This window comes from Aythya ferina (genome assembly GCF_964211825.1).
Source record: "Aythya ferina genome assembly, chromosome: 15".
NCBI lineage: Eukaryota > Metazoa > Chordata > Aves > Anseriformes > Anatidae > Aythya > Aythya ferina.
In genome coordinates, this window is record NC_140314.1 from 16979412 (window position 1) to 16993849 (window position 14438).

Sequence of the window (14438 nt, forward strand, 5' to 3'; positions counted from 1 at the left end):
AGCCAGGGTTTCCCCGTCCCAGGTGCAGGACCCGGCACTTGCTCTTATTGAACTTCATGCGGTTGGTGATCGCCCAGCTCTCCAACCTATCCAGATCCCTCTGCAAGGCCTTTCCACCCTCATTCGAGTCCACAACTCCTCCAAGTTTGGTGTCATCAGCAAACTTGCTCAAAATACCTTCTATTCCTACATCCAGATCGTTTATAAAAATATTGAAAAGTACCGGCCCTAAAAGGGAGCCTTGAGGGACCCCACTGGTGACCGCCCGCCAGCCTGACGCAGCCCCATTTACCATAACCCTTTGGGCCCTGCCCGTTAGCCAATTGCTCACCCATCGTATGATGTTTTTATTTAGCTGTATGGTGGACATTTTGTCCAGTAGGATCCTATGGGAAACCGTGTCAAAAGCCTTGCTGAAGTCCAAAAAAATCACATCAGCTGGTTTCCCTTGGTCCACCATACAGGTGATCTTATCATAAAAGGAAATCAGGTTAGTTAGGCAGGACCTACCCTTCACAAACCCATGCTGGCTGGGACCAATGACTGCTTTGTCCCCCAGGTGCGCCTCAATAAGTTCGAGAACCATCTTCTCCATGATTTTACCAGGCACTGACGTGAGACTGACAGGCCTGTAATTGCTAGGGTCTTCTTTCTGACCCTTCTTGAAAATCGTCACAACATTTGCCAGCTTCCAGTCTACCGGGACCTCTCCAAATTCCCAGGATCGTTGAAAAATAATTGAAAGAGGTTCCGCGATGACGTCCGCCAGCTCTTTCAGCACCCGGGGATGAATCCCATCCGGACCCATGGACTTGTAGGGATCCAGGTGGAGTAGCAAATCCCGCACACGTTCAGGGTCGGTTGGGAGTTTGTCATCCCCACCGTCCCGGTCCTCCAGCTCAGGGCACCCTGGGTCCCGAAGCCCATCATCGGCATTGAAGACAGAGGCAAAGAAGGCGTTAAGCGTCTCTGCTTTGCATATGTCATTGTCTGTGAGGAGACCTTCCCTATCAAGGAGCGGCCCTATGTATTCTTTAGTTCTCCTTTATATATATATATAGAGATAGATAGATAGATAGTTCTCCTATATGTATATAGATAGTTCTCCTATATATATAGATAGATAGTTCTCCTATATATATATATATATATATTTATTTTTTTTTTGTTAACATATTTATGTTCCTTATTAATTGAAGAGAGGGTTTTTTTCCAAACTTTTTCTGAGGTCTCTTTGATGCACTCATCTTCAGTGCCTGCTGCGCTTGATATATACAAGGCCAGGCATGGAACTCCAGTTTTGTATTTAGTCTTAACTCTTTACTATTGCTTGCCGTTTTTGAAACCTTTAGCCGGTGTCATCTAATCATGAGTTAAGCATCAAGATCTGAAAGGTAATGAAGTTTCTGTAACAGTTTTTTTCAGTACAGACCTGTGCTGGCACAAATCCCTGGGGTTATTTCACCTCTCAGTAGCAGGTAGGTTTGGGTGGTTGGTGTTTGTGTAACTTTGGGTGAGAGGCAGCATGTACACCGATGATCTGGCTGACAGGACAAACAAGTGTGAAGGGAGCTCAAAGCACTGCAGCTCAAAAACAACCTGCAAAAGGATAGGAAACCAAGTTTTAGTCCTATTAATCGTCAGGAAAACATACTGATTGAGTACCATTTGCTTTCTTGTCAGTGTATTTAATATTAATACATCGCTATTGATACACACTTGATTTTGCTGCATTTATCCTTTTTGTAAGTAGTGTTGTAATTTTGTATGTACTAACTGCCTCAACTGTTAAGCAGAGTTCAAAGAAGGATAATACAGTTTCAAGAACCTTGCATTGATAAAGCGTATAATTCTGAATCTCCTTGTTTCAAAATGACACGCTTATTGACAAATTTTTAGGATATGTTGCTTTGGAGATAACTCATCAGTAAAAGTACAGTTTATCTGAGGTCTGCTTTCTTGTATTTTGAAAGTGATTTGAAATTTAAGTGATATGCTGAATTATACTCTAAAACCCCTGTTTTGTGTGAACTAAAGTTTCTTTATCAACCAAAATTGAAAATGTCTTGCTGTAGCTCAGTATAAACTCTTAATATTTACAGACAAAGTCAAGTATCAGATGTTTCATAAAACCAACAGAAACGCTTGAGAGGTCTCTTGAAATTAACAAACAGAAAGGGAAGAAGAGGGTGCAGAAAAGACCCAACTATAAAAATGTTGGCGAAGAAGATGAAGAAGAGAGAGGATCTGATGATACCCAGGATGACCTTGATAAAACCAAAGGTACAGAAGCAAGTTCAAAAGGCATCAGAACAAGCAGTGAAAATGAAGGTGAGTATGCCAGCAAACAAAAATGGTACTTGTATTTGGATATTTTTATTTACCGTATGCACCTAATTTTGATCTGTTATGTGGCTTGTTCTCTTGCTGCACTAGGTAAATGTGGGAATATTCTTTTTTTAGTCTCTTTGGCTGCATTTTTTTTCTCAGGTTAAACGATTCTATCAGAACATATACTTCTAGTCTGATTGAAAAACCTTAAAATGTCTTCGTATCTTCCTTCTGGCTTTGGCTCTTACCACAGATGCATGCACTTGGTGTTGTATGTGATTATGGAGCATTTACATGTATAAGTAGACTTCAACTCCTTAACTTTTCTGCAGTAAGGCAAATGGTGTAGGCACTTCACCTCTGTAAGATGGTATTCTGTGCATGTTTCAGTGATAAATGTTCAAGTATGCTAAAAGCAATAATACATGTTAGAAGATATTTAATAGTTCAAAATTAAAAACATCTTTTACCTTAGATTTTTCCATTTTCAGGATTTTTGATCTAACTCTAACCTTAACTGGTTTTATAGGATGAGTGCCACATCATAACTGTTTATTTTAGCAGTTAGTAACTATTAGACAGCTGTACATCAGAAAATAGTCTTTACTTTAGGCATATATTGAGAAATCAGTGGCAGAATTGCATGCAAGGAGTAGAAAACAAGACCTTTTGTGCTTTGACAGCCTTCTACAGACATGGTTGCATTTTGTTGAGGTAATCAGTCTCTCTGATAAGACTTTCCAGGATCCTCTTTTTCCATAAATGATGTCAAATAATTGATGATATGTTGTCCACCGTAATCTTAAGGAAGTATGATGTGATATACTGTGTAAACTGGTCTGTTATCTAGTAATCTTTGTCCAAGTTCTTAAGCAAATGCTAGATTTGGTTCTAGTATTTCTACTTCAAACCAATTGGTCTGAATCACTTAGGACTAGGTATCTTGTTTGCTATGATGTAGAAATCCATTTACACCCTCTCTGAAGCTTAATTTCCCACTGCTAACACTCACCAGTGTTTTCACAAAATTGTGTTTTTTTTTTTTCCAAAAGATGTTCTATGTGTTTTCTTCCTATGATTCAGAGGGGGAAGGAGATTACTGTTATTTACTTACTGGACACATTATTAATGTTTTCTTTCATATTGAAATACAAGAAAGCTCTTTTTTCTATTGGGAAGATTTGCCTACATCCAATTATTGATTAATCCTTCTGAGGTTGTGGTTATACATCTTATATAGTTGCATCAGTGACTTCACATGAGAAGTGGGAAATATGAAAGAGTTTGTAAAAAAATGTTTGAAAATACTAATTCTTGTTTTTCAGAAATAGAGATGGTAATCATGGAGAGATGTAAACTGTCAGAATTGTCTATCTCTGCTGTGACAGAACAGAATACAACAGATGAAGAAAAGAGTGCAGCTGCCTCTGGGAGTGACATAACAAACTGGAACAGGTATAAAAACTGCAGCTTTTGACTCCTAAAGCATTGGTTTTGCTAAAATTAAAATGATATTAGTTTAACATCATAGGTCAACTTTTAGGTTAATTATTAGCAGTTGTTGGTCTGACAAGTTACCTAGTATTTAAGTGTTTTAATAATCTTGAACCTTGATATTTTGACCCTGTTTCTTCTTTCAACCTTGAGTCTGAACTCTTCACTATGTTTAAAGCACCCTGTTTCAGGATGTCATGAGACTTGTAAGGGTTGTTTATTGCTTAAGAAGTGCTTTTAAGGCTGCAGTCACTCTTGGTTGTTATTCAGAATGTTCATTTTCAACATGACTAATTATTTATGTTGTTTTTACTCAAATAGCTAGATTCTCCTTTCATGAGATCTACAATAGGACCATCATATGGGAAAATTGTCTAAGATATGAACAGCAAAGTGAAACTCAGACAAAGAGGAATAAAAACTTAGTGGCAATTGAGTGTATTATAGAGGATGCATGAAATACAGCTTCAGAAATGCACAAACACATGGATGTGATGTCATGAAAAGTGCAGAGGAACAGTGTGTTATTCTTGTGATAGCCTTGTTTTAGTAAATGAGAACACAAATGTGTATTGAACTGAAAGGAAGTGCTAAGTACATCATTACATAAGCCACTCAGATGAAGTCATAAAGTGTGACCATGAAGGTAACATGAGTCTGAAATAGATATGGAAGTATGTTGTGTGCTGATCTTTGATACCCCTTCTGACCTTTTGCTTCTTGTCTGCTGAATCTAGAGATGGGGAAAATATATTTGTTTTATGGCTTTGAATGTTATTGTTGAGTTAAGTAGCATAAGGATTTTATTCCTTTATCACTTTAATCAACAGGTGGGAATTCTGTTTTCAATCTTCTGCTGACTCTGAGGCTTTCCTCATTTTTTTTTGTCCACTTATCCTGTGAAAGCGCATCAAAGAATTTAATTTCTACTTGTGCTCTTTTCTTGAGCTGGCTGGATGCAAGCCAGTTTAAGACAAGAAACCAAGTTGCCTTGCAGTTAAGGTTGGGTTAATACCAGCTGAATCTCGGCCATATTTGATCTACCCAAACATCTTCTGGATTAAATTGATTTTTCTTACCAGTTAAGGATACAGGTGAAGGATGACCTCCTTCTGTTTATGTCACAGATCACTCGTGCTTAAACCCAGGAAAACAAAACTCATCTGCAACCCAAAGCTTTCATTTTTACATTCAAATGTTCTTTCCTTCTTCATTTTTTCTTTCCTATACCTTATTCATTATAAAGTTTTTGACTGTTTGTGGTGGTTTTACCATGCTAGGCAGCTAAACACCACAACTGCTTTCTCACTCCCCCTCCTTAGATGAGAAGGGGAAGAAGTAAAGTAAAGAACAACTCACGGGTTCAGATAAGGATAATTTAATTAAAGGGAAATAATAATAATAATAAAGGAAAGATTATTATTAACTAAACGATTTAACTAAAGGGAAAAAAAAGTGGAAGTGGAAAAGAGAGGGGGAAAGGGAAAAAAGGGAGGAAAACAAACAAACAAAACAAATAAAGGCTATATGGAAGTGCAGAGGAAAGAAATTACTCTCTACTTCCCACAAATGAGTGATGCTTGACTACGTCCTTGAAGCAGGGCCTCAACACATGTAGCTGGTGTTCAGGAGGACAGACGTTTTCGCAGCGAGAGCCCACCCCTCCCCTCTTCTTCCTGTTTCCACCTTTTATTGCTGAGTGTGACATCATATGGTATGGAATATCCCTTTGATTGGTTTAGGTCAGCTGCCCTGGTGATGTTCCTTTCTCACTTTTTTGTCCACCCCCTAGGATGGTTAGAGAGAGTCCTGATGCTGTGCCAGCACTGGTCAGCAGCAGACACAACACTGGTGTGATACCACTGCTGTTCTAGCTACAAGTGCAGAGCACAGCACTGTATGGGCTGCTGCAGGGAAAGTTAACATCCCAGCCAGACCCAGTACACTGCTTTAGAATAACTTGCATGTATCTTCCTCCAAACCATTTGTGAAAACTGCTTACTTGCTATAGTGATCATAAAAACTTTTCAACTCTTGTTTAGTACGTGGATTTTCAGTCAGTTATTTTTTATGCAACAGTGATAGCTCCTTGAAGCTAATTATGTGTATATACACTTAATCTGTACAATGCTTCTACATGCATACATAGAAGTGCTACGAACAAACCCAGTGAATGTATGAACAAGTAGCTCTTGGGAAAGTACTGTGAAACAATTCCTGTTAAAACATTTGAATTAATGTCAGAATGTAATACAAGACATGGCTCTGATCTGAGTACTCTCGAGCAGGTTAACTTTTTTTTAATGTCTAAAAATATGCATTGCTGTAGATTCTCTTTCTTGTTCCACATGTAGCTAATGATAGTTACTGATTTTTTCTGTAAATGATTTTTCTTGACCACTTCAACATTTTTCCTTTCTGCAGGCCTTTTCTTGATATGGTCTATAATGCATTGGACTGTGCTGAAGACGATTACTATGCCTTGTTTGTGCTCTGTCTTCTGTATGCAATGTCACACAATAAAGGTAAGCAACGTTTCTTCTTCCAGAGAAAAGTAAATGAGACGTGTGGTTTTAGACATGTACAATCTGCTTGTAGTTTGTTTATGCAAGTCTTAAACAGTGAGAAATTCTTTACATGATATGGCGGAGGGATAAGTATGCTGTAAGTAAAAAACAGCTGCTAAGGATCTCCTTTTTAGGAAGGTTTTGGTAGAAAGCTTTGTGAACATCAAATATCTCTTCTTTGTTGGTTTCTTGAAATTGGCATAGAAATATATTTCACTTTAGATCTTTTAAATTCTGATAAAGCTCTCTGTGTTCAATCTAAATATATGTTGGGTAGCATTCTTCCCCACTTTGCATGTAATATGATTGCTATATGTACTTCAAGTATAAAATGTTGTAAAACTTGTCCCCATGTGTACATAGTAAATATTTGCGTACTATAGACATCTACATAAATGCACAAGGCCTGAGAATCAGATCTGACTGTGACAGTTGGCTGATGCCTGTTTCTATTCAGCTTTGACAGTCTCTCAGTAAGTCTTTTTGTGCTGTCTTAAGTCCTCAACAACCTCCTCATCCAGTGTGCACAATGTCTTAACGAGACATAATTGATTGAAGGCTCAAGGAGGTTTTACAAGTTGAGTTTTGTTATGGTATAGAACGCTGACATTCCGCAAATCTCCTATGGATTCTGGACTGTTGTAAAAACTAGCAAAACTATGTTACAAGTGAAGTTCGTTATAATTGATATTACTTGAAAATATGTAGCCTTTTCCATGGGGTGATTATGGCTAGCTTTTTTAGCAAGCTTCTAGGAAGGATATTTTTTCTCATTTCAAGGCACCTCTCAAGGTCAACTAGAGTGGAGATAAGGGGTTAAGAAGGAGAACTCATGGTGTAAATAGCTAAGCTGAATCCTTCCTATTCTTCTTCAGTCTCTTGATGGCTTTGTTTTTCTCTGGTAATGAAGGAATAACTTTATGAAATTATTTGCAATTCAGGGATAATTTCAGGGTTTTGACAGACTATTATGGGAAAAGCTGGTAATGCAACTAATATCACCAAAGATGATACAACAGTCTTGTACGTGGTCTAGCAACAACAGTCTTGCCATGGTCTAGCCCACTAACTTGCACATCTCTGATTCCCTGCCCACCAACAAACTAATCCTGCAACCAGTACACTTTCTTAGGAAAATGTGTTCTGCCCCTGAGGGACTTTTGAGTGTCACTGTGCTAGAAAATCCCCATTTCAAAGATGGATTCTCTTCTGTTGTGATTCTGTAGCTGAAATTGTGATTAGTCAAAATCAGTAGTTATAACTGTGTAGCTTCAGAGTGTCCCCAGAAATCTTTGTGTCATAAAGGGAGTAAGGCTATATTCCAGGGTTACATTTCTTGAGAATTATTATATTTCAGACTACAAAATAACAGATCCTTCAGGCCACTGTATTTGCTTTCAGCGTAATTAAACTCAGTCTTCAATATCCTGTTCCCAGGAAAAAAAAAATCTATCATTTCAAAGATTATTTGCTTACATCTGTAGTGTTGCTGTAAACAGTGAGGAATGCAGTAAATGCTGCATGTTGCTGCCTAGTTTCAGCAATCTCTTATGCTGTTTATTTTTCACTAAATTTCCAGGGTTACCAAGAGAAATACAACAGGCAGTGAAATACCTACCTTTTAAAGGCTAAGAGTTTCCAGCCCTGAAACTGCAAATACCTCTTATATATTTAAGGGGTTGAAATCTACACTTCGATCTTTGGTAGTCACATCAACTGTCTCTAAGTGAAAAATTCCTTAGGCTATACTCACTGGTTTTCCTTGTCAACAATTTACATTACTCTGTTGCTCTTTGGAAGTTATTTCCCCTCATCCCATCCTCGCACTTAGATCTTAGGTGCTAGACAGATAATAACATCCAGTTTTGGTCTTCACTGTCTTCCACTGACTGATTTCTCTTGTGCCATGTAATAGATGTGAGGGCTACATTATCAGCCTCTCTGCATCTTGAAGAGGAGGAGGTTTTATAAGTTGTTGATTTCTAGTGTTTGTTTGGTGCAAGAGCTCAATTTTGTTCTTGACAAGTTCAGGAACTTTTGCAGATCTAAACCAGAATTCAGAGATTTCTAAACCAGATTCAGTGTCAGTCTTTGAAGATGCCTCCGGATTGAGCTACAGCCAATGTTTATATCTGAATTCAGCAGAAAGCAAGAATATGTCTGCCTGCAGTCTTTCCCAAGATATGGGCCAGGGATCGTTTTCTTTATAAAGAGGCTTGAAGGTTTCTCTCCAGAAACGGAGTGACAGAGTTGTTTCCTCAGTTTCACGAAATAATAAATCTCTAGGAGTTCGCCTATCTAGGATCTGTCTAGATATTCACTGTCTGTCTGACAGGCAATAAATGCTCTAGTGAGCACTTGAATCAGCTCGAACTGTTGATGAACTAGAAAGTTGGGATGACTTCTGGTGATTGAACGTAACACAGGGCTGTCGTCTCTACATCAAAGGAAAGTGACTTGCAGATTTTCAGTATCCTGGCTGTTTCAGATATGTTTCTGATTCTCTTGTTGGTCACTTTGAACTTGACCACCATCCCATCCCACCCACCCCCCAGTCTTCTAATTCTGGTACTCTGTGAAGACTATCAGAGAACATGTTCAAAAAAAAAAAAAAAATGAATTGTCCTAGCTCAATGAAAACTCTGCTTTCAGGCCTTGCTTCTAAAGGAGCAGCCTTCTCAGTCTCTCACTACATGTAGAGACCCTTCTGTGGCTTTTGGTTGGGGCGTTTCCAGTTTGACACTGAATCTATATTTTGGTCCATGTTGTTGAATGGGTTTAATGAATATGTGTATGTTTCTCACCAGCAAGAAATACCCACGTGAACAGGAAGAAAGAATCCCAAGAGGAATGCATATATAGCTAAGTAGATTCTTTGCAAATTGCATCTGAGAGTTATTTTTATCCCAAATGGAGCCCTACATATATGCTGCTAGAGCATGTGCTGTATTTCAGGAATTCAGAATTCTGCATCCCTGGCAGGCAGACAACCAAATGAAAGATGCTGGTAGAACACCGATTTTTTTCACTGTGATTTCAGTTTGGCCAATTTGTTGAGGAATTGCTCAGTCCTGCTTCATTCTTCCATCATGTCATCTTAGTCTCCTTAATGTGTTTCTGCTGCGCAATGATGACATTCCTCTGTGAGAGCTTAGTTTGCTTATAGATGATCTATAAGAAATGTTATTTAAAAGGATCTTTACTTTTCAGAAGGAAAACTGTAGTTCTTTAAGGTGTTAGATTTTTGTGATCACTAACATTCTGCTTAAATGCTTTCGCTTTCCCTCTCTTTCTTCAGTATCAGTGACAGATGACCTAGTGTAAACTAAAAGTTCAGGGTTAGAAGAAACTATAAACCACAATCGAGTCATCTTCTGTTTTATATGGATTTTTATTACCATTCCTTAAAACAAGAACAAGGAGTTCCTCAAGAATCCATGACTATCTTTTACTTTACAAGGTCTTATCAGTAATCAGTGTATTCTGAGAAATAACCTTGTTTGTTTTTTTTCTTTTAAACAGGAATAGTTTGAGGAAAGATGAGTTTGGATGTCACTAACCATTTTGGGATTGGAGCATCTTCACCCATTAGGCTCTTTCTAAGGCTCTTAGTTCTGTATTCCACAAATGTGTTTAGTCTTTGTTCTTCCTTTTCTTTGTGATAACTATGCAAGTTGGTTTTGAGTTTCATTGTATCACTAATTACACTATTCCAAGAAAACTGTTGCAGTTTATTAAATACTTACCTTGAGGTATAGTCCTGTTTTCTAACTTACCTCCCTTCCCTACAAAAGGAATTGACCCAGTCAAGTTGGAGAGAATTCAACTTCCCGCTCAGCATGCTGGAGAGAGAAATTCGTATAATCATGTACTTGCAGAAGGGCTCATCAGGATAATGAATTATGCTGCACAACCAGGTATCACATTTACAATATTTTTTTTAACAAGCTGAAATGTTTGCAGGTGTAAAAAAAAAAAAAAAAAAATGAATTAAATAAAAAGCAGCTACTTAGCTGCCTGTGTATGAGGAGGAAATCTGTTTAACATGCTCTTTGTTGAACAATAAGTAAATAAAAGCTGTGAAAAACAAACACAACTTTTTCCTCAGTTGCTGAGTAACCTAGTTGTTTTTATGCTCAGAACTTCATAAGGGTCTGCTTTAATTTTCCCACTTCCTGCTTTTTTTGAATAAACAAAATATTGAGCAAGGAATGGTGAGATGTTTAATAATTGCAGCTTAATGTAGGATTTCATCCTGAAAACTTGATGTATGGTACCTTTGCTTGTAACTGTAGTTCCAGTGAAAGAGTAGTCTTCAAAAATATATTGAAGAAATAACTGATGTCCTTTGTTTATAGGTGTTATAGGTGTCATTTGTTTCTGGAGGTGTTAGCAAACTTTCCCATGATCTTCTTTTAATCACAGATTGTATTTTCAGTTCTGAATTGTTTTGCAGAAAATGTTTTTTTTTTCCTTAACTTCAACTTCTTTGTAAAATGAGGGGTAGAAGGCTCAGTTTCTTATTCCATAGAAACACAACTTCTGTTCAAGCCACAGCTCCTCTCCCCTGCACTTCTGCTAAAACTTTAAATGACTGGAACTGATTTCCCCTGAAAATGACTCACAGTCAAGTTCTGATTGTCTGCAGAATAAAATCTAATGCTTATTTGACATACAAGACTGATATACAGAATATTAGCTTCTGATGTGCTAGTTACAGATTAAAAGGTGTATATATAAATAATTGCCCACCAAACTACTCTCTCACCTGGCAAGCTGGGGAGAAAAATATGGTCAAGATGAGGACAGTGAGATCACTCACTAATTAGCATCATGGGGAAAACAGACATGGCTTGGGGAAGATTAATTTATTGCTACTAGATAACAGAGTAAAGCAGTAAGAACTAAAAAATAATAATAAAAAAAAATACCATCTCCTCCCATTCTTTTCCAGGCTCTACTTCACTGCTGATTCTTCTGCTTCCTCCCCCATGAACAGCACAGGGGGGACTAGGAATCAGTCCATAGCGTTCAGTCTCTGCTGCTCCTTCACCCTCACTCTTCCCCTGCTCTAGTGTGGGGATCTCCCATGGGATATAGTCCTTCTTGTACTGATTGTACACTGGTCCTTCTCAGGGGCTGCAGTTCTTCGGAGCTGCTCCAACATGGCTCAGTTGCGTGGGTTGTGCCAAAATCCCTTGGACTTTAGGAAAAGCTATACTTTACTAGAATGCTGTATACAAAACCTCATTTCATCTTGTAGCTTTATCTGTGCCAATCATCCATGATTCTTCCCTCATTTTAGTGTAATTCAACCTGTGCTTCCAGTTAATTAAGATGTTAGTTTCAGTGGCTTTTCTGATGATGTTCACCTTTATTGCCGCATGGTTTTGTTTTAAAATTTCTTACCAATTACTCCTCTGGTTGTTTTTAGAGCTATCTACATTGTACGTCAGCATCAGCACCCATCTTTCTCAGGCAGGGTGTGTATGACAGATGCTACTGTTTTGTATATTGAAATTCTCTTTTCATAGATGGAAAAATACGTTTGGCAACTTTAGAACTTGGCTGTCTGTTGCTGAAGCAGCTTGTGTTTTCTAAAAATGGCAGCATCATAAAAGACATTCACCTTGCATGCCTTGAGGTTAGTACTTTCCTTTCAGATACCACTTCCAGCATTACTTGTCTTTGAGTTGCACAAATATTTCGTTTTAGATTGCAATAAGCATATGAAATTTTAACATATTCCTATTGGTGATTCTGTGCTGTGAAAGTAAAAAATCAATAGCCCCCTATTCAATTCTCAGCTTTGCTGTTTCCTTGATAATTACCTCTACTTGAAAAGTTAGTTTCATTTTTTTCTGAAACTTGTATGTCAATGTCTCAGCAGTGTAAAGGGAATTACTTTTGAAACAAACAAGCTCAGCTAAGCTGTATTTGTTTAAGTGCAAGAACAGTGCTAGATCAAATTCTGGGCTGAAGGCTATGAAATGGGAATATTAACAGATAGTTTTCTCTGTACAAAATTTGGGGTGTGTTTTCTTCAATTATGACTTTGAGTAAAGAGTCTATTTACTACCTGAAACACAGTTATTTTTTCTTTTTTAGGGTGCAAGAGAAGAAAGTGTTCATCTCCTTCGTCGTTTCTATAAGGTATATACGTGAAGTGCTAATAAAATTTGTTACATGCAGAATTAAAAGAAATTCCGTAGCCAATTGTCAGCGCTGAAGGCACTTTTTAAATATGGGAACTACATGTTTACTATAGCGAAGAAGGTGTTTGGAGGATTCTTCTCTTTTCTTACCTTTCTATACCTCACTGATGTACACAAAAACGATGTGAGAAGTCCCATAGAGTTTGCAACGGAGGTCAAACGAGTAGATGTGCTTTTTGTTGCAACTGCTATATAGCTCATGGAACAGAGCCACACTCTTAGAAAGTTTCTGGGACTTTGTTATTGACATTAATATGGAAGGTGGTTCTTTTTGGCATTACTTTTTGCTTATGTCTTGTCTAAATGATGACCTAAAACTTTAATTAATCTTTTTTTTATTTGAGACCTCTGCAGCTTTTTGCTTTTTTTAATGTTGTAAACAATGAGAGAAATAAAATACTTAGCCCTAGACATGAACTTCTACATAAGGAGCAGTAAATCTGTAACAGGTTTCAGGTGCCTAAAATATCTTCCAATTTTCGTTGAGTTCTTCTTCTGAAGAAGGTGGTGCAGGGTTATTTTTAACTTAGGAAAAAAAGGTAATTCATGGTGGGTTGACCGTAGCCTGCTGCTGGACACCCACCCAGCTGCTCATGCACTGCCCCTCCTCAACATGACAAGGAGATACGAAGCTGACAAAACAGTCTTGTGGGTGGAAGTAAAGACAGGGAGATTATTTGCCAATTACCGCCATGGGCAAAACAGATTTGACTTGAGGAAAATTAATTAATTGCTAATTAACAAAGATTTGGATAATGCGAAACAGACAAATTAAAATAACACCTTCTATTATGTCTCCCTCTTCTCCCAAGCTCAACTTCTTCACTTTTTTGTTCCCAGCTCTTCTATCTCCCACCTTTTGTCCTGGGCTGGATTTTGCCCAGATCTGTTTTGTAGAGGCGCCCCCAGTGACACTGATTGGCTCTGCTGCCCCGTGTGGTGGGTTGTCAAGCCTACGTGGTGCTGGCTGTGTCCAGCGCTGGACAGCCCAGCCTCTCCTCACAGAGGCCACCCCTGCTGCCCACACCTTGCCACCTACAGCCAATGCACACTTAAACAAGAGCAAACATGGCTACATAACCGTATTCATGGGTTCATGATATGTCCGTGTTCCTTTATTATTCTTATTTTTTATTGAAAGGGAGAAGAAATTTTCCTGGATATGTTTGAAGATGAATACCGGAGTATGACGGTAAGTGACACCCTTCTCAGCCCCCTGAAATTTTCCAAACCAATAACACAGGAGCGAGAGCAAGTACTCACTGAAAACTACTTGAATAGACTGATATCCTTATGCTAGGAGTAGAATAGCAAATTGTCTTTTCCTCTATGAGAGGTTGTCTTACACCTCCATAAATCATTTATGAAATTCCACAGCCCCTTAACTTATTTATTTCATAATTTCTGAAAGCCAGTATACAAAATCCACTTGATCTAGGGATTGAGACATTTAATTCATTTTTTTCCAGTTATTAAAGTGATGAAAATCATCCTATGTCTGTTTGAAACCTTACAAAGTTTTGGTTTTGCGTGGTGCCGCCTTACTAGTGGAGAACTGGGAGCCTTTGTCCCATCAAGGAGATGTAGTGCCAGCACCACAGCACAGCTTGTGGGGCACTGTCATGGAATTTTTAACAGATTGCTAGCCTTAATCTCAGTTAATACTTAATCTGTAAATGCTTTTTAAAACTAATTGACTGTTTAAATTGTTAGGTTAGTGTTTGGGTAAAAATCAGATTATCAGGTGCAGGCATCCTTTTTTCTAGCTGTTGTGCAGGGGTTGCATTAGTATCTTTTCTTTTTTGAAAAAGATCAATCTACAGTTTGTGTA

The 14438-nt window shown here is 38.1% G+C and overlaps 1 protein-coding gene across 14 annotated transcripts in view; it reads left to right on the forward strand.

The window, feature by feature from the left end:
• The window catches only part of CLEC16A (C-type lectin domain containing 16A), an 87865-nt gene that overhangs the window by 22300 nt on the left and 51127 nt on the right, over nt 1-14438 (forward strand). For all 14 annotated transcript variants that reach the window (XR_014698158.1, XR_014698159.1, XR_014698160.1 and 11 more), the window contains 7 exons: nt 2103-2331; nt 3657-3786; nt 6250-6350; nt 10187-10309; nt 11927-12036; nt 12501-12545; nt 13749-13799. Coding sequence is in view for 10 of the 14 variants with exons in the window: in XM_084536553.1 (XP_084392679.1) it covers nt 2103-2331; nt 3657-3786; nt 6250-6350; nt 10187-10309; nt 11927-12036; nt 12501-12545; nt 13749-13799 (789 nt within the window). In the remaining 4 variants the exon portion in view is untranslated. The remainder of the gene's footprint in view (nt 1-2102; nt 2332-3656; nt 3787-6249; nt 6351-10186; nt 10310-11926; nt 12037-12500; nt 12546-13748; nt 13800-14438) is intronic.